Here is a 24,312-nt window from a genome sequence, read left to right as displayed (position 1 = left end):
TGATTTTTCTTACAAAGAGTAAACCAATTTAATTTGTTTGAAATTATGTAATCTCTTATTATATTTTGGCTACTTCTTTTACTTATAAATTGTATAATACTTCCACTCTATATTCCATATTAAGCTAAATTTGTAAATCAATTTGATGTGCAATTTCTTTTGCAGGACTTTACCAAAAACGATGAGAACTTTGTGGAGGCATTCGCCATCTTTTGCGGCATGGGAATCCACAACACGCACATGTACGAGAAGGCAATTGTGGCGATGGCCAAGCAGAGCGTCACCCTGGAGGTGCTCAGCTATCATGCATCCGCCACCATGGATGAGGCTCATCGGTTGCGCGTAAGTTTCAGCTAAATGCCAAATGCTAAATGCCAAATGGCACCCATGGGTGTCGTAGCTTATAATACAAATGACAGAGAATATCGAGAGAGAGAGAGAGAGAGCATCAACTGTACTGCATTTAAATGCTTAATTTGTATGTGAAAAGGTCGCCAAATGACAGACTGGACTTCAACACGGACTCGGACTCGTACTTGGACTTGGACTTGGACTCGTGTCTCATTTGTGTTGATGCCACTCCATAAAGTGCTCTGTTTTAGCTAGCATGTTTTTATTATTTTTGCGTGACAGTAGCAATGCCTTCCACAGCTCTCAATCCTCGTCTCGGGCCGGGCCCAACGTGTTGACAGTTGTAATTAGTTTGTTCGCACAAGTATGACAAAAAGAAACTTTCGCACACTGGTTAAGAAGTGTTGTTGGGGCTACTCACTGCCCCCTCCTCTGCCTGCCTGCCTGTCTTTGGCCCTAGTCTGCTTCAAGTTTTTCACATCTGTCTCTCTGTTTGTCTTTTGTGCGCTGTCTGTTTGGTTCTCTTGGCTCCTGGCGTCCGACACTTTTCGTAATTATGCTGGCTAAAATTATGACCGACCGCCTCTTGTCCCCTGTCAGCTGTCCACGTTACTGGGTTATTAATTTTAATTAAAATTATGCCATTCTATGCTCACCCGTCTTTCTGCCTTTCTCTTACTAGAGCCACAGCGATTATGCCATCAAGCGAGGCACAACAAAAAAAAACAAGAAGATATAAAAACAAACACGCAAAGAATATAAAACCCTTTTTGCAAGTTCTCACTGTGCAACAGTAAACTGAACTGAACTGTCAGGCTATTTGACTAAGGAAGACTAGAGCCGGAGTAGAAATTCTAGTAGTAGCCATGGGAGTAGCGAGAGAAGTGGGGAAAAGGGGGATAGTAGAGAGAGAGAGAGAGTACATCATGCTGATGAGCTGTTCGCTCTGCGGCTCATGGGCATCAATTTGCATTCCCTGACAGCTGCTGTTTGGTGCTGCTCTCCTGCTGTAGTCAGGATGATGCTCTACGTTATTTATATCCATTTGAGCATCCACTGGGATGTGCGGCTCGTGCGCGCGCTCTCTTAATGAAAGTCAGCATAATAAAGTTGAGCAAACGCAGCTAATAAATAATAGAGAAATAAAGCGATTGATAGCATCCAAAGGAGTAGCCATAAAAAATGATCAACTAGAGTACTAACTGCCTGGAAGTTTATGCGACTGACACTTAGTACAGGGTCTAACACCTTTTTATAGTGTTTGCACTTAAATGCACTTCTTGGAGTGAAATTTATTAGATAAAAACAAAATTAGTTGGCATGTACTAAAAGTTTGTAACGGAATTCAAAATTTTATTATTTGGGAATATCGAATTCATCTTTTGGAGCATCTTCGAATAATGAAATAAACATTTTTGTTTATTAATTGGATTTAATTTGTTTACTTTACAGCGTTTACGAGTTCCCTCAGCTGTACATTTTCACCTGCACGACTTTAAGTTCGATGACATCCACTTTGAAGATGATGATACGCTGAAGGTAAGTTCGTCAGCTGGTAATATATACTTCTCAAACAATATGCTAAGTATTTCCTCTTCACCTTTGCAGGCTTGTTTGCGCATGTTCTTGGATCTCGATTTCGTGGAACGTTTTCATATTGATTACGAGGTGCTTTGCCGTTGGCTGCTGAGCGTCAAGAAAAACTATCGCAATGTTACCTATCACAACTGGCGTCATGCCTTCAATGTGGCCCAAATGATGTTCGCCATACTAACTGTAAGTGCGATTTGAAATTATTATAAATCACCTCTTAATACTCCTTTATTTCGTTATTCCTTTAGACCACACAATGGTGGAAGATCTTTGGTGAAATTGAATGCTTGGCTCTAATCATTGGATGTTTGTGCCACGATCTCGATCATCGGGGGACCAACAACTCCTTCCAGATTAAGTGAGTAGCATTGAAAGGGATTTTTGTTGAAATCATTTGCTAATTTAATTGTGTTTGCTATTTAGAGCATCCTCGCCGTTGGCGCAACTGTATTCCACATCCACCATGGAGCATCATCACTTTGATCAGTGCTTGATGATCCTCAATAGTCCCGGCAATCAAATATTGGCCAATCTGTCCTCAGATGACTATTGTCGCGTCATACGCGTGCTTGAGGATGCCATACTATCCACGGATCTCGCTGTTTACTTTAAGTGAGTATCGCTTGAACTTCAATTATTTGTTGTACCTAACTAAGTTCATTTATTTACGACTACTAGAAAACGTGGTCCGTTCTTGGAGAGCGTGCAGGAGCCGCTGAACTATTGGGCGACCGAGGAGCCGCGCGCCTTGTTGCGTGCGATGAGCATGACTGTCTGTGATTTGTCGGCCATAACAAAGCCGTGGGAGATTGAGAAGCGCGTGGCCGATTTGGTTAGCTCCGAGTTCTTTGAGCAGGGCGACATGGAGAAACAGGAGCTAAACATAACTCCAATTGTAAGTATAGTAAATGAAATACGAAGAATTTATATTAAAGTAAATATTTGTTCTCTACAGGATATAATGAATCGTGAGAAGGAGGATGAGCTGCCCATGATGCAGGTCAATTTCATAGATTCCATTTGCCTGCCCATCTATGAGGTGCGTCCGATTGTCTTCTCTAAGTGAAACTGTTATTAATACCTTTTTCTCTTTCTAGGCATTCGCCGTGCTCTCGGATAAACTGGAACCGCTCGTGGATGGCGTGCGGGATAATCGTGGTCATTGGATTGATATGGCCGACGATGTAAAAACCAAAACTAGTCAGGATCAGCAGCCCAAGGCGCAGCAAATTGTGATAGCGAATGGTGACAGCAAACAGGCGACAAGTGATGATAGTATGGTGGACAATGTGGTTGATGCGGCTGATGGAGCTGAGTCCGAGGCTGCAGCAGAAGCTGATGCATGCGTAAATGGCTTGAGTGTTGACAAAAGCAACGCAACTACTAACAACATTGCCATCGCTTCTCGTCCCAGCAGCAACCAGCCAACCAGTGATGATGATGATGATGTTAATGATGTAGATGATGATGATGATGGTGAAGTTGTCGATGTCGACACTCATATGGTGGCCCAGCTGGAGAATGGACATGCCAGCAACAGCAGCAATAGCAGCTGCATGTCCTCAAGCAGTTCGTCCACCGTTTCCAGTCGCCTCTCAACGCCACCGCCAACTGGCGAAGACGACAGCACACCCGTTTCTCCCTCAAAGACTCTGCAGGCCAAATTGGTAGCCGCTAATCTCAATGCATTGTCGCAGGGCAAAGCGACAGTTGTGGCAAAGCCTCGTTGCAAGAACTGCGATCAGACACGCATGCAGGTGCGCAAGACGAGTTCCTTAAAGGGGACCCAAGAGTTAAATGGCTGTGCTGGCAATCATAAAAAAGATGTTGCGCTCTGCAAAAGCACTCCAGCCATAAACCATCAGCATAATCACAACCACAACCACAACCATCATAATCATCACAATAATCATCATCATCATCATCACCACTCGCATACGCATTCGCAACACAATCAGAACCACATCATTGGTGGCGGCATTGGCAGCGCCAGCATTGGCGGCAGCGGCCTCATTGGCCTCGGCGCGGAAAGTGATAAAATACCAAAAATTGTGGGTAAACTGGGAAACCTCGATGGTCTGACCTTTACCAATGGCCACGGTCTGCCATTCAACTATCCACAGCAGCAACTGCAGCAACATCATCATCATTTGCTGGCACGTCGCCACTCGGAGACGAACAACAGCAATGGATTGGCGGCTGATAAGTGAGGCGACGGCAGCCAGTTGATAGCTTAAGTCAACCTCCCTTGGACTGTCATTCAAGAAATACTATATATATATAATAATAATATATAGTATAGTAGATATTATTGTACATATATTTCTCACGCACACATTTTGTATATAATTTTGTATCAGTATCGAGAGGTCGCCGTATCGCGCAGTGCAGTAAAACTAAATAATTAAATCATAAATTTGATAATCGTATATAAAACATACCATAAACAAATTGTGACACTGCAATTTGATTACAAACTAAATAGAAAGATTCCTATATAGTATATATACTACACACGTGTATATTTATCAGTGTGCAAACCTATTTGTAATTATATAATGACACAATATGCTGTGTGTGTAACTTCAATTTTAGTTTAGTTCCAAATATCTTCTACGCTATATAATGATAATCTATACGAGTATATATAAATTCATTGCAAACCCCAAACCCAAAATTAAAAAAACAAACGAAAGCAAAGTCAAATTCTTTAGCAAATTAAGCACAAAATGTACCAAAATTGAGATACAAAAAAACAAAACAAGAAGAACACATAAAAAGTATTGTATTCCTGCTACACTTGATAATACTACTCGAACATATAGTGTACAATACGATAGTACGAGTAGTATTTGTAATATGCACTGCGGCAGTTTAGTTGAATTATCTGTGGGTAGCACAACAGCTTAAATAACAATTAACTCTATGCATACTATATAAAATACACTATACTAAGCGCTTTGTATGTATTTTTGTCTGCTGCGCTCTATTCGAATTTAAATAATTATAATTATTATAAACTATTATAAAACATATGCGATAATAACTATATATACAATATATACCACAAAAATATATGTATGTAACATATGTATCTATTCAATCTCTCGTCTGCTCTGTCGTTGGGCTTGGCCCTATGCAAATGCCCAGCTCAGTTGAGAGATTCAAAAAAGAAAAAAAAAAACAAAGAAACAAAAAATACATGTTGAAGACAACAAAGTAAATTCAAAAGTTTAATTGTAATATCTTCAAGTTTTTGTTAATATCACATTAAAGCACATGCGTTAAACGACAAGCACGTCTAACGGTCTGTATTTAATGCACGTGTATTTATTTAATCTATACACATATGTACATACATATATCAAATATATATATATATTAATATGTGTGTATGGACAGTAAAGCAAACCTTCTTTAGATCTAATCGTACTTTGTGAGTTTTGTTATTTATTGTCAGCATTATAGAGATCTTATCTAAATCACACAAATTATTTGCTGTAATGGAACAACGTTCAAAGAGCAAAACTAAATAAAGCAAACAGATATTTAAACTTTAAACTTGTTTTTTTTTTCTAAAATTATCTTAAAAGTTCAGGAAATTCTTAAATACATTTGGCTCATCTGCGCTTTAATACTTGCGCCTAAAAGTATGCACTGAAATTTTAACAAGTTGCAATAAAGCAACATATTTGAAATGAAAAAAGGACATAACTTCCGTAAATCCTGGCAGATTTCATCGGGACTATATGTAATCGTATAATATACTCTAATTCTATCGATCGGCATCAAAAAAATATGGGGTCATCTAAGAATCCAACACTTGTAAATTTTCAGTCTGAGGGCCAAGGAAAACAGACCAAAATCACAAATTCCAGGATAACTCGAGAACCGCAAGGACGATTTGAATGATTTTTGCTAGGATGATAGGTCTCATCAAAATCTTTTGATTGACATAAGGATCGCAAGGATCAGACAGGATACGGCTGAGATATGCGCTATTTTCTGTTTACAAAAAAGTCCTTGTAACTTGGCTATCTGAAGGATATTCGTCCTTTTTGTCGCATAAATCAGTTTCAATTTATAAGCACTATCTATGTGCCAAAGGACATCCTAATCGTCCTGCAAATGGCCGAGATACGGCGAATTTTTGGATTTTTGACAAATTTTCTATGCTACCCCCTTACAAAATTTTGCGGCCATATTTTTGAGAACATTTTTTAAATCTCTGAGTGCCAAATGATTGTACTGCATCCCCTGATTGCAAATGCGTCCTAGCAAAATCCTTGAGAACTTTAGTAGCTAAAAACAAAATTATAAAAAATAATGCATTTTGATTTTCTGTATAATTATTTATTTATTAGGTACATATAATTGACATGTATTTATTGTACATTTATATGGTTTAAGTAAAAAAATACATTACATACAATACAAATATCGATAAAAATGCTAATTAAGTAATAAGTTGTCGCTTAACTAACGATCGCATTACATCATAATTTTGAGTAAAGTCCAAACAAGAACGAGGACAATTTGATTCGGGGTTGTGTTTGTTTCGAACAGTTTTAGATGCATTGAATTAGTCTTCAGGTAAGCGAACAAAATAAGTAGAAAACTAATGTAAAGAACGTACAAGTTATTTACAACATTGTGTTTACGATACGAAAGCCTGCTTTCTCTTTCATCTCTTTTGCGGTTTACAAGGATGCAATGAACGGTGTCAAGTCGGGGAACTTGAACAGGTTCTGATTGCGGGACCGGGTGACACGTGACTGGGCATGACCCTGTCGTTGCTGGGGACTGAATCCTGTAGCCTGCTGGCCAGTCAAATAGATGCCGCACTGTGAGTTGCAAACCTCATCACGGAGAATAGCCTCCTTGGGCCACTGGCGGATCAGTTGACCGCAGTCGGTGATACGCAGCGAAGCACATTGGGCCTGTTAAGATGAAGGAATCGAATTAGTTGATATAAGCTGATATATAATCTTCGGAGTACTTACGCCTTCGGCGGAGCAGACACAGCTGGTGCATGGTGAGGGGAAAGCAGATTCGCCAACGCGCACATTGCGGCTACCGATCTGGCATCCCTGAACATTCTCGCGCCAGGCATTCAAGTCGATCTGAGGCATGGACTGGCAGGGCACACGTGGATTCCTATCAAGCAAATAAAAAATGCGATTAGTTAAATCAGAAGAGATTTAAAACTATCATCTTAGACTTACAGGAAGTTGCTGGGCAAGTCGAAGGCGGCACGCTGCATGTCGCCGGGTTGTTCTAGATTCTCGCACACAATCTTCGCCAGTGTGACCTTGCGAATCTCAGCCAGCTGAGCCTCGGTAAACTTGACTTCGGGATTCTGGTTCTCATACCAGAAGCGATCGCACTTACGCAGCTGACGGAACTGAATTCCAATGATGCAAGCGAGAGTGGGACCAACAAGACCACCTTGCAGTGGACGTTCTGTCATGGCACCAGGGAATAGATCAATGTCATCCACGCTAGCGTAAACCTTCTGGAAACGGTTGATGACTTCTGTGGGAATTTCGCGGCTCAGATCGCTCCATGTGGTTGCACGCTTTAGGTTGCAGAGAGCACGATAGTTGTTGTATGAAGGAATGCCATGATCACGAGCTGAAAACAAAAGAGTTCGATTAAAAAGGTATTCTTGATGAAAATAATATTAGTCAACTTACCACGCTGAATGTTGAGAGCAATCAAATCGATGCCAGAGAAGGGAATCTTGCGATCCTCAAACAAATGGTTTGTCACTTCTCCAGTAATGAACTGATCCAAAGTCTCCATGGGAGTGGCAACTAGACCACGCAGAATTTCATCGACAATGCCGGGCTGCAACAGAGCATCCATGCGGAAGAAGCCATCACGGAGCAGCAGTGGAGGATCCACAGGCTGGTGTTGAACGCTGAGGCGAGGAATGTGTGGACGGAGAAGCGAGTGACCAATACGGAAAGCGGCAGCAGCAAACTCATTGAACACAATGGGACTGCAGGATGGATTGTAGTCCTTGTAGTAGCCCTGAGGCAATAGCTTCAAGCCATACAGATTGACGGCATTCCAGCTGAGAATACGGGGCAGGAACTCATTGAAGACAGTGTGTTGCACCTGGGCGCTGACAATACGACGTGCATGATGGTACAATTGCTCGCCATTCCAGTGGGGATTAACGCCACGCAGACCCTCGACCAGACGATTGTGTTCACGCAAGAAGTTGGTGTGGATGGCAGTAAGACCTGGCTGCTCAGAAGCACGATCATCGCCAGCATAGAAGCAGAGTCCGTTGCGGGATTTGCACTCGGGATGAGTGGCAGTCTGAGGCAGCAGTTCCTTGCCGCGAATGGGATGCACAGTGCTGTTCAAGCGGCCAGAGAAACCACGCAGCTTATTACCCAGGCAAACGTCCTCACCGTAGATCATAGAGGCATCCAGGAAATGAGTGTTCTGATTCACCTGATCACGGGGACCCAATGTCTGTTGACCAGGCAGCGATCTCATCGATGGGAAGCACAGCCGTTCACCACTGGTAACATTCACTTCGGGGTAAAAGAAATCGCCTGTGGGCACGGGGAAGGGATTGCATTCAGGGTGCACAGTCTGGCGAGAGTTGCAACGACGACAGCTGGGGATGGACTCGTGGAAACCTTTGTGAATGGGCGTTAGTGTCAGATCGTGATCCACAAACTGGGCGAACTGCATGACCATGAGAGAGTAGCGTGTGTGCAAATTAGAAATATCCGGATGAATGGTTGTGGAGATGGTACGTGGATTTGGCAGTGGAGTTCCAGTGACACCAGTCACACGAGGAGCAGAGATGCCATCTTCGTACTGTGCTGGCAGCAGGCGAGAGAAAGTGGTCAGAGATTTGCCCCAATTGGGATTGCGCAGATTGTTGCAACGGCCGGAAAGTGTACGGAAAGGCGTATTGGTATCACACTGCTGAGAGGGTTCTGGGCATGTTTCCAATGGTTGCTGAGTGCCACCAATCAAAGAGCTAATGTCCACGGTTTGCAGCGTATCTGTCAATTCGTTGCGATTGAAGGCGTTCTGATTGGGATTAAAGATCTGACGCTTGCGACGTGTGATGCTGTTCAGAGACTTGACAATCTCATTGGAAGCCAGCTCGAAGATCAACGAGGAATTAGCCAGACTCAAGGCGGCAACGTTGGCCTTGCTGAAGGAGGCGGCGGTGCCATCAGGAGAGCGTGCGCTAATACCACCCTCTGCAAAAGAATACAGACGTATTTAGAGGAAGTGCTAGAGAGAATTGGTGAATTTATACTTACGTGCACGCCACACCTCGTATTCAAAACGTTTGCGCTCCTCGAGTTCCTGCTTTGCACGCTCAACGGCAGCTTCAATCAACTCGGGGCTCAGTTCCTTGATAGCCTCCTTGGTATCGGGCTCGACTTCGACGTGTTCCAAGTGAATCTCCTCCTCGCTATTGATTTGCCAGGGGCGCAGATCAAACTTAGGCAGCTGAGCGCAGTCCAAAACGGAGTTCCTAAATGAGGCAAGCAGTTAGTAAGATGACAGCGAAAAGATTATTATAGACAACTTACAGATAGTTGTCCTCGCGTATAAAGGCCTTGGACTGAGCAGTCTCCACTTGGTTGGAGCCGCAGAGCAGTCCGGAAAGCGTCGTCTGGCGAATGCTCTTCAGTTGGTCGAGACTGAAGGAGGAGGGTGGAATCTCGTTCTCATACCAGAAGCGGTCAGTTTGCTTGAGCAGCTCAAACTGCTGGGTCAACAGGCAGCTGATGGTGGGGCCAAACACAGCACCCACAACAGGATCCTCCATTAAAGCGCCGACCAGTAAATCAATGTCCTCAGCGTTCCTAGAAGATAACGAAAGATTAGCTCAAGAATTCCACTTGGCAATTCAGTGGCTAACTTACTGGTAGATGTCACGCAAATTGGTCACATGCTCTTCGGGAATTTTTGTCAGTTGGGCGAGATTATCAAAGGTCACATTAGTTGCGCCACTTTGGCCAAACCGACGCTCGCAAATGTCCAAGGCATGCACATAGGAGGCAATACCATGATCACGGCCTCGATGAACGGCCAACGCCAGCTCGGACCAGCCCTCGGCATTCTTCTGGCTAGGCACCAGAGACTTCTGCAGTGCGGCAATTGAGAGCAGTTCGTGAGCAGAGCTCTTTTGGGCGAGCATCTCCGGTGGATACATTGTCCAGAAGGCGGGCATGGCGCTGGTAGCGAACTCGTTGTAGATGCCAGCGCGAATGGAGCTGGAATAGTTGGTCGAATGCTTCTCGGCGGTTAGTCTTAGGCCCTCCTTGGCTGTCGTCTCCTGACCCAGCACCAATGGCAAGAATTCGTTGTAGGTGATGTGCTGAATAGTGGCAGTAATGATGCGTCTAGCCTCCAAAAAGACATCCTCCTCGGACCACTCGGGGTTAATGTGTGCCAACTGCTCACCAATATTGTTGTGCTGCTGCAGCAGGGCACGATGCAGTGCACCCGTGGCACCAGCCACCTGACAATAACGGCAGGACTCAACCTTCACACCGCCACTCAAATATGTACGAAGCTGATCGAACTCATGGCGTGTGCCGCCATACAAACCGGAGCCATCAATGTAGGCAGAGCCCACGTTCATCTGTTCGCGCACATCTGAGAAAAATATGGAGTGGATTAGCACAAGGACATAAGTTATATTAACAAATTGCACTATTATTACATTTTAAAGCTTGTCTCGCTATTAAGCTTAAAATGACTAAGGTACTTTTCTATGTTCATTGCAGAAATTCAACTAATGCGATATGCAAATTTGCTCAATAGGAAAATTGCAATTGATCGTTGATCAACACTAATTTCATCGCATGCAAATTGGTTAAGATATCGATACAAAGCGCAGCGCTACTGCCCAGCATATCGATACATTATTCGATAAGAGAGCAGCTGTTTTGTCGTGGTATATTTCGTTGCTCAGCGATATTCAAAAGCTGTAACACAACCATCAAACAAATGAATGGATTCTATTTAATGCTAATCAGAAAAACTGAATGCACTAATCAAATAAGTAACTCATATTTAATGTATGTGCCGTAAATGAATAAAATTGAATTTCTAGCTTTTTTATTCATATTGAGTTTTAAGTTCTACTTAGTATCCATAATAGTAAATTGCCGTTAAAATATTATTATTTATTAGTCAAGTAAATCTCACTTACGTTTCTGGCAAACATCGTTGTCGTAGCCTGGAGCGGAGCGCTTGTACTCCTTGCAATCGGGGCCAGCACGCACAAAGCATTGCTGCAACTCGCTGGGATCCTTGACATTCGCCTCACGCTGGCAGCACTTGCCGCTGATGGGGAGCTGTCCAACCTCGTACAGATCGTTGGCCAACAACTGTCCCCAGGCGGGCAACATGGCAGTGATGTGATCGTGACGCAATTCGCTCTCCAGATGACGCTGCAGCTGCTCAATCACCAGCTCCGCATCGGGCAGAGCGTGGGTGCCGCTCGAGGTGCGTGGCTGACTAACGCCATCGGCATAGTCGGCCTGCAGCAGACGCTGGAAGACATCACCGCGGGCACCCCACTTGCGATGCGACACATTGTTGCACTCGGCAGTCGGCTGACGGTATTTGCTCGGCGGGCACACATCGTAGTCATCCACAGCGCTGGCCTCACCCTGGCCGCAGGGCGTCACAGAGCGAGCGCGTTCCGAGCGCAGCGCATTGATGGCGCTGTTCTCGAGGTCCTCAGGTATGCGTAGCGAGAAATTGGGAGCGCAAAGGCACCTAAAAGAGATAAAGAAAAATTATAAAAATTAGTTACATTTCGGAATAGTTGTAGAGTAGTTTATATATTTATAAAGAAATCTATTATAAAACTTATTCCGACGTCCATTAAAAATGTAAACTACTTAATGAAATATCCAATCTTATATAGATTTTTTTGATCAGCATTTTAAGTTTAGGTACTCCTAAGTTAGATCATTCATTGTAATTTGTGATTAGAACCAACGTTTTTACAAAAATTTCAGTATGAATTATATTTTTGGTATTTTCCCCACTTTTATCTAAATGTCATCCACCTTGTTTTTGTTTTCCCCAATCTCAGCACACGTTCTTATAATTTCCGCCTACTTTCATTTTGTGATGCATTCATGTCGCTAGGCGGGCATTTTCCAGCTTTTAATTGTGCTGCGATTTTCACATAGCTAATTAGAGACGCGCAGCATGCATGAAGTGAATAAGTTGAGCTTTAAGTATCTTAAACCAACCGGATATAAAACTGGCGTCTCCAAACTAATCAATTTCAAATTATGAACAATGACGAGGTTCAATTTCAGACTGTATTCGAGTGTTCGACTGCCCCCAAAAGGCTTGTCGATTGACTGGCTGACAGAGTGGCTTATTATTACGGCTGTTGTTGTTATTGCGGTTGTTGTTGTTGTTATTGTTATTGTTATTGTTGCTGTCGTATGTATCATTATGTTCTTCTGAATGGAGCTTGGCTAGCTCACGTGATGAGGTTTCTTTTGTTGTCTTTGACATTAATAAGTCTTAAAGCTCTTGTTGTTATTTCTTCTTTTTTTTCGTGTGGTATCTTTTGTTATGACAAACTTCAATTTGGCCATTTGACACGCTTGAGCAAGCATTTATGCGTTAAATTGTGCAACAATTGCAACTTATTGTGGGTGTACAACAATCCGAAAGAGAGAAAGAGATCTACAGAGATAGAGATAGCTGTCAATCGATACGCCTAATGAGACCCATTAATATGCTCAGCTATGGTTAAATGACGCACTTCCTCGACTCGCAATCGAATTTGAATAAAGCGAATTGTAGTCATGAGTGGATCATGAGAGCGCATGGATTATGACGTTTACCACTTCAATATGCGCCTCTATATAATTAGTAGTCTTTTTGTTATAATTATTGTATGCGATTTGTGCTTGCTTTTCTGGTTTTTCCTCACAACACAATTTCGTGCACTTTAATTAGATTTATATTTCTGCTTTTTTTTTCGTCTTCTGTATATTTTATTTGTTTTTTGTGGTATTTATTCAAGGTTGGTTTCTTTGAGCTAAGCGCCTTGTTGATTATGAAGTGTTTATACAGTCGAGCCAGTTTGTTTCCTAAGTCTTTTGTTTTGCAGCACTCGAAATAATTACGCCAAATAATCGTATTTCATTTTTTTAAATGCTTAAATTGCTAAAAACAATAACACTTGATTATTTAAATAATATACGGTTTATCTACGTTCTAAACATTTCAGAAATTTGAATATTTCTGGGAATTTTCGTGATGAACTGGTTGTGCTTGTTATCGTTCAGTATGAATCAACTAGCATTTCTAAGATTATTGATGCGCCTCCTCGCTCGCTCGCGTAACTATCGCTAATTGCAATTGGCATTTCAACAGGTTTTGTTGTTGTTGCTTGTTGTTGCTTGTGTTGCAGGTATTCACTAAACAATTCTTGCCGAAAGAAATGTGAGTATTGAACAATTTGCTACGTATACTAGTATATTTTGCTTTGGGGCAATTTGTACGTCAGGTTGAGGCAATTCCACAACCATGCAATTGGCCAGTCGGCAAATGCCACAAAATGTTGCGGCGCGCACGAAATACATTTTATTTATTTATTTCTTTATTTACTTTAACATATGTATACATATATGTTTTCTTGCCGCATTCGCGCAGAACATGAACAGGCAAAATGGATAACAACGTTGCGGCAGTCACGTCGCATTTACCTGAAAGCGAAAGCTACCCAGAGAGACAATCAAACAGACAGAGAGTCATGTGAGTGAACAGCAGTTGGCCAATTTACATTTGTTTGTTTATAGTTTTTTTTTTGTTTTTTTTTCTTAAGAGAAGCGGGGGAATCGGGAATTAAAGTGTGTCGCACGCGGCATTCATCGTAAGGCGAATGCCAAAAACTGTGTCACACCTGACTTTGATGGCACCAATCAACTGCAGCAACGACAACGACAACTACGACGATAACGACAGCAAAAACAACGAACAACAAATAAAGAAAAACAGCTGTGTTAATGCCACAAATAGAAATGCGCATCACACGCGGCGTATGCGTTATTTAACACAATTCGCTTGATCGAGGAGCTTATGACATCGATCGACTTGTTGTATAAATTGTGAGCACAATTTGTTTGATAATTAAATAAATCAAGCGCCAGCCATAAAATAAATGCTAACAGAAAACGAAAGTTTTGATTTTTTCATTTTTGATTTGTTGTATTCATTTCGTTTTGCAATCAACAGCAAAGTTATCAATATTAGTAATAAGTAAGCGAGCAATAATTAAGTTTTATGGGGAGCGGATTAGAATTTCAACATCGCCGACACGCGTAGCCGGAGCAAGCGGCTGAACTTATTTTGAACTACAATCGACTTTTAATGTGCATTATATATTCACTTTTTATGCACCATAAAAATTTAAAATATTCGAATTGATCGCTAAATCATGTAACCGGATTCATGTGTATATATTTAAACATTTTAATTGAAATGTGTTTTTGCAGAGAATTGTGATACGACTTCAGATAAGTGATGGGTGGCATCACGTGGTGGAGACAAGTGAACTCAGTTCAATGTTTTTTTTTCGGGTGGATTTAATGATGTGACAAATGTTATAAAAACACTGACTTATTGCACAGTTCTTAAATTAATATAGATAATAAGCATGTATGTATAATGGTTTTTATCTTGCAATAATATTTATATTTCAATTCCAGTCAGTCGGCATTTGCATATCTTATTTTTTATTTATTTTTTGCATTTTGCAAAGTTCAGCCTCTCATTGCCTCAGTTAGTCAGTCAGTCAGTCGCTCAGTTGCTTGGCAATTATAAAACACGTGAGAGAGTCTTAAATACCAAATGGCACATGTAACGAGTTAAACAAGTCAACTGATTCAGCTTCTGCCACCTTCAGAGAAGATTACACCGCCAAATACTTGAGCTCATATTTGTGTGAATTCACTATATACATAGTATATATATAATAGTTTGCTCAGATTGAACGCGTGCCGGGCTGCTATGAGCAGCTCACTCTTTGTGAGTGCTCAAACCAAAGTGATATTAATTGCACTCGGCTACCTGAACAATGCGAGTCAATTACATAAACAAAGACAAATAGAGATGGAGATGGAGAGTTAGTAGCATCATCATTTGTTTAGATTGAGTTAATAATATAGCACGACTAATTGCATTATTAATAAAAATGTTGTGCAATCTCGCGATTGTGTGGCCAATTATGTTAGCAATTTGCATAAATCATTAATTAAATGATAATAATAAAAACAAGCACATCACATGCTTATTTTTATGCTTCATTTGCAAGTGTTGATAGTTCAGTAGCTGCTGCTGCCACTTCAATCATTTCCATCCACTTCCATCCACAACGAAGCACTCACGATTTTGTTGCCAATTGTCGACTGACTACAATTTATGAGCAATTGCATAAGGAACAACGGAACTTCCATATCGTCGCCGCTGTCTGCAAGCCCATTCAACAGCTAACAGTTCTCCATTCGTTTCCCCTGCACGGTTAAGCGCATGCTTGCCGAACCTTTTGCGCAATTCCCATCCATACATACACAAAAGACTTAGGCAACAAACTTGGCGCCAGTTGGCAAATCATGCAACAGCAACAGAGCAACAATAACAATAACACTAACAAATAACAAATGGCAACGATACTTTTTAACAACAATCAACTAGGCGTAAAACTACGCAAAAATTCCACACACACACAAAAACCCTTACAAACCATTTTAGGGGCGTGACCTAAACTTTTTCAAATGCGTAAAAATGGGTTACAGTGGCAACAACAGAAACAGTCATAAATGCAGCAATGTAATACAGTAAAAAAAACATAAACAATCAAGTGTTGAGATTGTAAGTTAAGTGTGCAGATAGTTTTTGTGGACACGAGAGGAATTTCTCCATGAGGAAGCATTAAAGATACTCATTGAAGAATTTTGACACACAAGTTTAATTAGAAATTAGTCATAAGATTTCAAATTTATAAAGTAGTAGAAAGTACAAGTACTATAACAATAGATTTTAGGGAAAACTTATTCAAGCCAAACCTTATACTCATATCATAAGGACGTTATCAGAAATTGGTGCTTTACTTGTCAACAACAAATATAATATATTTACGATTCCAATTACAAAAATCACTGATAAAATTTGCAACCAATTCAGAAGCACATCATCCTGATGATGACTCATCTCTGCAGCTCTACTTCCGTCTATGGGGAAACCCTTTTGGTATTTAGGGAAATTCGTAAAATATGCGGCAATTTGGTGTTGGCGGAAGCAGCACCCACTCTGACTGTCTGGGTCTGTGAGTGAGTTGTGTGTTTGCTCGGTATGTGCATTAGTCATGCGAATTGTTTGTGAGTCGCAGTTGCAGCAGTTGCAGTTGTTGATGATGGAGGAGCATGCATAGCATGCAGCCAGGCTAACAAACTAGCTAGCTAGCTAACTATCAGGCGTCGTCATTTAGTTGCTTTGTGTTTTTTGCTTTTTTCATTATCAACAACAAATGCTGTCTGGCCAAATATGCAGGCATGCGCTTGCATCAGCCACAGCGACAGCCACAGCAACGGCAACAGCAACAGCAACTTGTTGTGCACACCCATGGCATACACTCTCTCATTGGCATCGTTGACTCGCTGCAATTACTCAAAAGCACGTAGCCTCAACGTCATATGACTTTGCACATGATTTCCTACCACCAACACACTCTCACATACACTCACACACACATACAGATGCACATTGCGGCCAACAAACAACAACCACATGACAAACATGTTTTCTTCAAAAGCATAAAAGAAACAGAGAAACAGTTAAAGCGAGTCACAAGACTCTTTTCATGACTCTTGCTGTTATTACTTTATTGTTTTGTGTTACAAGTGAGTTTCTTACGCAACAACAACAGCAGCAGCAACAACAACAACAACAATGGGTGCAGATGCAACTGACACTGTTTATGGTCTTGTGACTTGGCTTCTAAGGAAACGCAGCAACTTGGCCAAAACAGCCACAATTAAAGCAGAGTTTCAAGTGCAGTTGCGATGACAGTGGCCTGCATGCGGGTTAACATCATTATTATTATCGAAAGCAAATGATGCAATTTGAGTGGCTTCAAAATATTTGTTACATTGCCAAGACATTGCAATGTTGCCAGTTTGCCAGTTGTTATTGGTGAACGTATGCAAAGCAAACCAAACAGGCGTGAAGATCATAATTCTCTGTGCGATATATGTTTGTATGTTTGTATATAATATATGGCCAGAAAGTGTAAATGTTGGCAGAGTCACGCGCAATGCTATATCGACAAGAAACTCGTATGTATGAAACTCGTATGCGGGGCGTAACTTTCGTTTTCATTGCGAAAGTGCATACAACTTGATATTGGTAGCCAACGATCGCTCGCTCGCTCGTTCGCTCTTCTCAACTTGGTGTGTCCACTTTGTTGGCCTGTTTCTGTTATTTTTCTGGCCCAAGCAAGCACTCAGCTGCATGCTAATGCCACGCATATTTCTTATATGATTCGATAGATATGAGTATGCTTAATATGCCAAACGTTTCGTTCGTTTCTCATTTAACATGGATGTTGAATATTATTTGTGGCATCAAGGTCGTTGTCGTGTCGTTGTGTGCCTCTTCAGCAATTTGATTGTGCAATTGCCGTTTGGGCTCCATCTTTGGCACCACTCGAGTGGCAGGCGCAGCAGCAGCACCATTCAAAATGCTGCCCCAAAAAAAAAAAGTTTGGCATATTTCAAGTGACAACGTTAAATACTTAATAATCGCTCAACAGCAAACAGATAAATGGTCTCTAAAAAATTGTTGACGCACCTTTTGTGAAAACTTAAGCCTCAGCCGGCAGCAATTTAAGTAAATTTCAGCGCAAAAAAAGTGAAAAGAGAGCTGCTAACAACAAATCGACTGATGCTAGATTATAATAATTAAGCTCAGCTTTCTACAAAGAAACATATTATATATGCTATATATAAATTATAATCACTTTGACACTTTTATTATTAATTGCGGTCATAAATAAATTTTTTTGTGTGCAGACTAATCCAGCTATTAATATTGCTGTTAATTAAATAATCAACAATTAGAAGAATTTGAATACTTGTTTTGTAGACAGAAGCACAAAAAATATTCAACAATTCTAAAGAATGGAATTGCGATGTGTGCAATTGATTTTTAAGTAGAAATCAATAATTAATTTTAAAGAAATTTAGCTAGCGGCTTGACTGCCTTGAGAATCTCATTTAAAAACAATAAACAGCATAAAGTTCTATGAACTCGGTGAACAACAAGATTAAAGAATTAAGCCGAGCTTCATTAGCTGCTTTTTTTGTTGTTTGTTGTTTTGTTGCACTCTGCTCAATTTCTTATTAAATTTTGTCACCTTTGCTCAACCATTCGAAAACTCTTAATTTACGCGCAAAAAGCAAAAAACACTAAGTAAATATGACAAAATTCCACTTAAGACCGCAAGTCAAAGCGATTGCACTTCCCGCAGCCTGGCATCTTCAGTCGACAGTTTTGTAAAATGAAAAATAAACGACAGTCCAAGGTGGTTGGTTGATTTTGCTTTGCTTGGCGTGGAAATGACGGAAGCCTCTCTACATCGGCTGCCAAAACCCACAAAGCACCACTACAAAATCGACGCAAAGAAATACAGAAATTAATAAAAATAGAAATAAAAAAAATGAGGCGCAGAAAAAAAGTCAACTCGCCGCATGAAGAGCTAGGCAAACCTTTGCCACCATTTGCCGTTGCCTGTTGTTTAACAACCGCACACCAGAAGAGGGGAAAAAATAACCAAAAAAAAATGCCCAGTCAAGCCTGTTGGGGGGGCCACTTCATCCTGAAGTTGATTACGTCTTTGTCGCTGCTGTTGATGCCGATGCCGATGCTGTTGCTGCCATATTTTGTGTTTATTTCGTTTGTTGTTTCTGTTTTGTTTTACTAAACAGCGAAAAAATTTCACTTTCGTCTTTACAGATGCCTGGTACCGTTATCTTTACTCCCATCTCACTCGCTCGCAGCGTTCGCTGTTTCCCTCTCGCGGCAAAGTCGCATCAGTTGTTTCGCGGCTGGCTGTTAAATTTCTTTTTAACCCAAATAAACCAGTTGCCAGTTGGGCGAAACAAGATTTTTGTGTCTCGATAAAATTTCGGTGGTTTATTTCTGTTTTTTTTTTCGTTTCTGAGTTGTTCGTAGTATTTTGTCGGGTGGCTGATTGTGTCAGAGACCCAGTCCAAGTGCCATGCAAACACTCTAAACTGCATGTAGCGAGAGATCAGCATCGAACACCGTTGAACACAGCGCAACACAACACGGTGCAAGACAATGTTTTGGGGCGTCAACACACTGCGGCCTGTTTCTGTTTCAGTTACAGTTACTGTTACTCTTGTTGTTGTTGCTGTTGTTGTTGGGCTGCATATATTGTGCTATTTGGGTTAACTCGTTGACTGAATACTGGTCAGACAAGAGGTAGATCTATATGCACATTTATCAATGTGTTTGTTTTTATTTATTTCTGTTTCTTTTTTTTTTTTGCATTGAATCGAACGATAATAACATATATTCTGCGTACGATTGACTTGGCAAACTGGTTGCGAACTTTTTAAACGAAAGACTTAGGCAACGAACGCGTTGGCTTCTTGATTTATTTACCCATATATGCTACTCTAAAGATCTCTGCTCAGGGTCAGCTACTGCACATATGTGTATGTATTTATGTACATATCAACATATGTGTATTGCCTTTCACTTTGCACCAGGAAACGCATTTGGGATGCCAAAAAGTTTTCCCATTTACTTGCAAGTTTTCCAGTTTTTTTTTTATTTCACTCTGATCGCCTATGCAAAGTGCATTCAACCTTTCAACAAAGCAGTCAAACAAAAGGCTCGCAAATTCTCAAATGGCAACAAGAAAACGAAACGAAACGAAGATTAATTACCACAGACATTAGAGTAGAAATACAAACCGCATCTATCAGAAAGCACATAACAAAAACGAGTCACAAAAATGATAAATGGATGACGATCGAAAAACGAGCAAAGCTGCAAATTAAATTACCAAGTATAATTATCAAACAACAACAACAACAAAAGAAACAACAACATAAATAAAGACTGAGCTACAAAGCTGCCCTGCTCCTCCAGTTTTATATCTTTTTCGAGTCACTTTCAAAAGATAACGCAAACCCCGCAACTTCTTTTCTAGAAATAAGGTTTAGGTATTTAACCTTGAACTCGCCCGCTTCATTCGGTTAATTACTTATTTATTCGTATGGCAAATTGATTTTTAAGCAGTTCTTGCTTTAATTTAATCGGTTATTTCGGGTTTTATTTGTTATAGAGGCGAATGCCTATCGTCCATTGGCATTCGATGATTGTTTTTGTTTTTGCTAATGAATGAATACATTTGGAATTCAATTCAGTATTATCTAAGATATAGCGAAATGACAGCTGAAGACTCAGGAAGACATGCCAAAGATAGATTATAAATTGCAACAAGCGCTGCTTAATGCTGTCGACAAGCAAATGATATAATCTCAAAAATCTCATAAATCCAATGGAATTCTTCTACTACTCGCCACGATTAATCTGACTGGCTTTTTTTTATTTTGTTTGTTTGTTTGTTATGCAGTTCTGTTGTGTGTGCTTGCATACGAAAATACTTAAAACTGGATTCATAAACATATTTCATACGAACATTTCATCATCAGATCTGTGTCATTTGAGAAACTAATTAAAAATTGTTCAAGCTGCTCATTTAATTTAGGCCTTCTTTCGGCTGTGTGTGTGTTCAAATTAAAATATCATTGTGATATAATTGGTTTTTATAGCTTGAATTCCTCATCGCATTTATAATTGACCTTACACGCACATTTGTCAGGCTCAATCTCAATCTCAGTCTCAGTTTCAAGTGCGTTTCATCTGCTGCTGCTGCTGATGTCTCGGCATTTTCATATGGAATTTGAAATAGTCATAGCAAAGATCATCATTAATCATATTTTTTTTTTCCACATTTCTCGCTGATGTTGTAGACGTGCCTACGGAAGCGTAGTTCCGTAGACTTAACATCAGATCAAACGCTTATCAGACACTCAAACTCAGCAACTTCCCCTTTGCGGCATGGTCCTTGACAGACTGCATAATTATGCTAAGCATTAGAATTTGCATTATGACAAAGCCAATCTCAAAATGTATTCATATTAATGCGCTTGGCTTCTGTGCTGCAAGCGAGTGTTAATGGCTATGTTAATTTTGCAGCTATCAAATTTGTTTGCAGCTCTAAAATCAATTTCGAGCATCTTCAAAATGCGAAGAAAGAAAATAGTTTCACTTTCGTTTCGTTTCTCGCTTCACGCATTCACATGAAGATGGCCCTCGAATCGCGTGGCGAGTTGCGAGTATCGAGAGAGACGAAAGAGAAAAAGTTGTTAACAACGAAAGACCTTTTTTTCTTTTAGTTTTTGAGGTTTATGTTGATGTGGATATTGTTGTAGTTGTAGTTGTTGTACTTGTGCTTGAGCTTATTGATGTTTGTGTGTCGTGCCAGGTGGTTTTTGGAACGATTACCTAATCATGACTTGATTTTTTATTTCACTTTTGTTTTCTTTCTGTTTTTGTTGTGGTTGTTGTTGGTGTTGTTGGTGCCTTTTTCTCTTCATTTTTTTTTTGTGTTAATGTTAACGGACAAAAAACCACATTGACATAATTTCGCTGCCTTGCTTTACATAATTTCGCGCACAGATTACAGCTAATTTATAGATCTTCGGCCTACATTTAATTAACAGCTCCCCCGTTTTTATATCGATCCCCATATACAGTTGAGGATGTGAACTCCAATTTACAGTCCGATGTCAGAGTTTTGGAAAGTTTTCTTTTTCGCAACTGGCCGTTAATCAGAGTTATATCTATGCAAATCGATGATCAATTTGCATGCTTATGGTTATTATGCAAGCGATACACCTCACTGATAAATAGATATCCACCAAGTGGGTAAATAAATAGGCAACACTGCTGCCAAGAGGGGAGAGGGGAGGGGTTGGCAGCCTTGGCCGACCGTGCCAAGTCAGGCCAGGCCAGCTGTAGTTTTGTGGCTGTAACTTCTTTGGCTTAGTCATCCAATCGCTCTCAGAATGCAGCCAAGCAACTTTAATGCGCTGGCAAATTAAGCACAAGTAGTGCTGCCAACTGCGACGTCGACAGCGACGGCGACTGCGACGCCACTGACATTGTCTAGTTGACACACTTAAGTCACTTACTTCGGCGTGATGCCGTAGAATTCTTGCTAAAAGTTTCATCGAGTGTTTTTACAGCCGAAAAAGCAACAACAAAGCAACCAACGTTTGACATTTGTTTATTGACTTTGTCAAGGCTCAGCCGGTGCACAGATGTGCGTTAAATAGTTTGGCATGCGAAATTATACGCAAAATCGTCTGGCTAGCATAATTGGAGCATTTGCGTAGGAGCAAAACGAAAGACTTAGGCAACGAACTTGACGACGCAACTGGAAACAAGGCCAGAACAAGATTTGCTCCAGTGTTTAGCATTTTGTGGGCTTGCACTCGCACTCGCTCACTGCTTACTGAATTGTTAAAGCCATGGAATGCCACACAAGGTAAATCAGTCCACAGTGCAGTTTCCATTGAAGATAACTGAGGCTGCTACCAAATGGAATGCCAATGTTGGGCTCGAATTTCAAACAGCGACAGCGATTGCAAAAGACAAATGTTCCACTTGATCTTCACTTGAAGTATGCGATTATAGCAAACAATGAATTCAACATTGGTGTTGAGCTGCAGTCACAAAGTATTCAATTACTATGATAAACGAGATTAGGAAATAACTTGGTTGAAGTCAGAACTTGCTGAGGAAGTTGTTATGTTGTTGACTTCGGATCAAAGGTTGTATCACTTGCACTCTGCACACAAATAAAATATTCAATTTAGACTCACCATAATATTAAACTAAGTAGAAGTCGTTGCTTGTTCATTTTGAAGCAAACTCTAGGCGTCTCTCCTTGTGTGTCTCTCTCTCTATCTCTCTTTTTGTGTGTGTTGATTATTATTTCTAGTTAGATATATACGCGACGACGCGTTGGCTTTTGAGTGTGTTGTTTGTATTTAAAATTACGACTTAATAATTTATAGTTAAAACTTATTAGCTCGTTGTTAATCAGAATAAATAGATTAGGGTTATTAAATTATATTTGGCACGTTTACAAATTGATAAAATAAATATTTCTATTTTTTGTTGTGTGCGTTTCGTGTGAATGATTTTTTTATTTGTTGTTGTTGTTGATTATAACACTTTTTGCGCTGAGGATAATTTGGATTTTGTATTACGATTTGATTTGATTGGATTGGAAATCAAAGAACGTTAGATGTCGTCTTGCCAAAGAGATTGTAACCGATAATGTACGCAACGATTTGAATCCTTTCGGTAATTAGCATAACGCAGGCGATAAAAAGCACAACATTGAATTGAGAACCAAGACGATAACGAGCCTATTTTGGCCACAAACGAATCGACTGAGTTATGTTGAGTTGAGTTGAACAGTTGGCAATCTCCTTCACCACTCGTTAAGCTCTTTGCGAACGCGCCGAGTGAACTGTTAACCGATACCGCAGAAAAAACCGTTTACCGTATGCACAACTTTTATTTTCTTTAAAGTCGATTGAAGTCAGAGCTGGTTGTTTTGGTGTTTATACCACACAAAGAAACGTTGTCAGAGCCGGGAGCCAACAACGGAGCCAACGACGAGCGAACAATTGCACGCTGGCGCAGCAAAAACGTATCTGAAAGCTGGGAGCGCTGGTGGTCGGGCTTAAAAGGCAAAGCACAGCACCAAAACGGATCCGCTGTAAGCTTCAAACACACAAAACACATAAACCGGTAGACGACGACGACGATGGCTATGACGATCGACGACGCTATGACGACGACGATCGACGACGATTGAGCGAGCAACAAAAACAAAAACCACAAGAAAAACAACAACAACAAAAAAAAGCTTTTTGCCGGCTCAGCGCCAACTCTCACGCACACACTCAAAAGTGCACCCAACACTTGTATGTGTGTGTGTGCGCTGTGGGAGAAAGTAAAAATGATGAGCTGCCGTTGCCGTACACTCGACAACACAGCATGCGGGCCAAACGAAAGCAAAATCAGGCCAATTCACAGATATTCACATGGCAGCAGACTCACTTTTGCGGTCAGACAATTTCGGCCAATTTGAAGTCATTTAAGCCGCATTGTTGGCACATTTTCCATCCGATATCTACCATATGCGTATATATTGCATAT

General features: G+C 40.7%; 2 protein-coding genes across 8 annotated transcripts in view; one reads left to right on the top strand and one right to left on the bottom strand.

Annotated features, from left to right (window-relative positions):
• The window catches only part of LOC117565525 (dual 3',5'-cyclic-AMP and -GMP phosphodiesterase 11), a 150,803-nt gene extending 145,628 nt beyond the window's left edge, over nt 1-5,175 (top strand). For 6 of the 7 annotated variants that reach the window (XM_052002686.1, XM_052002685.1, XM_034244669.2 and 3 more), the window contains 8 exons: nt 166-342; nt 1,804-1,890; nt 1,960-2,127; nt 2,193-2,302; nt 2,368-2,556; nt 2,623-2,839; nt 2,900-2,983; nt 3,042-5,175. In XM_052002686.1, the coding sequence (XP_051858646.1) occupies nt 166-342; nt 1,804-1,890; nt 1,960-2,127; nt 2,193-2,302; nt 2,368-2,556; nt 2,623-2,839; nt 2,900-2,983; nt 3,042-4,154 (2,145 nt within the window). In that variant the 3' untranslated portion in view covers nt 4,155-5,175. The remainder of the gene's footprint in view (nt 1-165; nt 343-1,803; nt 1,891-1,959; nt 2,128-2,192; nt 2,303-2,367; nt 2,557-2,622; nt 2,840-2,899; nt 2,984-3,041) is intronic. The other variant, XM_034244670.2, reaches the window with a different exon arrangement.
• Nucleotides 5,176-6,296: 1,121 nt separating this feature from the next.
• LOC117564571 (peroxidasin homolog pxn-2) lies at nt 6,297-23,797 on the bottom strand. The gene is made up of 9 exons (XM_034243406.2): nt 22,962-23,797; nt 11,153-11,724; nt 9,858-10,593; nt 9,522-9,797; nt 9,246-9,463; nt 7,641-9,182; nt 7,170-7,578; nt 6,948-7,101; nt 6,297-6,884 (listed from the first exon to the last, which is right to left on the bottom strand). Exons 1-9 carry the CDS (start codon nt 22,997-22,999, stop codon nt 6,645-6,647), a joined length of 4,185 nt encoding a protein of 1,394 aa, XP_034099297.1. The 5' UTR covers nt 23,000-23,797; the 3' UTR covers nt 6,297-6,644.
• Between the last annotated feature and the right edge of the window lie 515 nt (nt 23,798-24,312).

Source organism: Drosophila albomicans, chromosome 2L (genome assembly GCF_009650485.2).
Source record: "Drosophila albomicans strain 15112-1751.03 chromosome 2L, ASM965048v2, whole genome shotgun sequence".
Taxonomy (NCBI): Eukaryota; Metazoa; Arthropoda; class Insecta; order Diptera; family Drosophilidae; genus Drosophila; species Drosophila albomicans.
The sequence above is the reverse complement of the archived record's forward strand: the minus strand, read 5'-3'. Positions and strand labels throughout refer to the sequence as shown.

Excerpts from the sequence above, each read along its gene's own strand:
- LOC117564571 (XM_034243406.2), bottom strand. The coding sequence starts at position 22,999 with ATGAACAAGCAACGACTTCTACTTAGTTTAATATTATG. Across the intron at positions 11,725-22,961 it reads CTACTTAGTTTAATATTATG|GTGCCTTTGCGCTCCCAATT; the intron begins GTGAGTCTAAAT and ends TATCTCTTTTAG. Across the intron at positions 7,102-7,169 it reads GACTTGCCCAGCAACTTCCT|GAATCCACGTGTGCCCTGCC; the intron begins GTAAGTCTAAGA and ends TTTGCTTGATAG.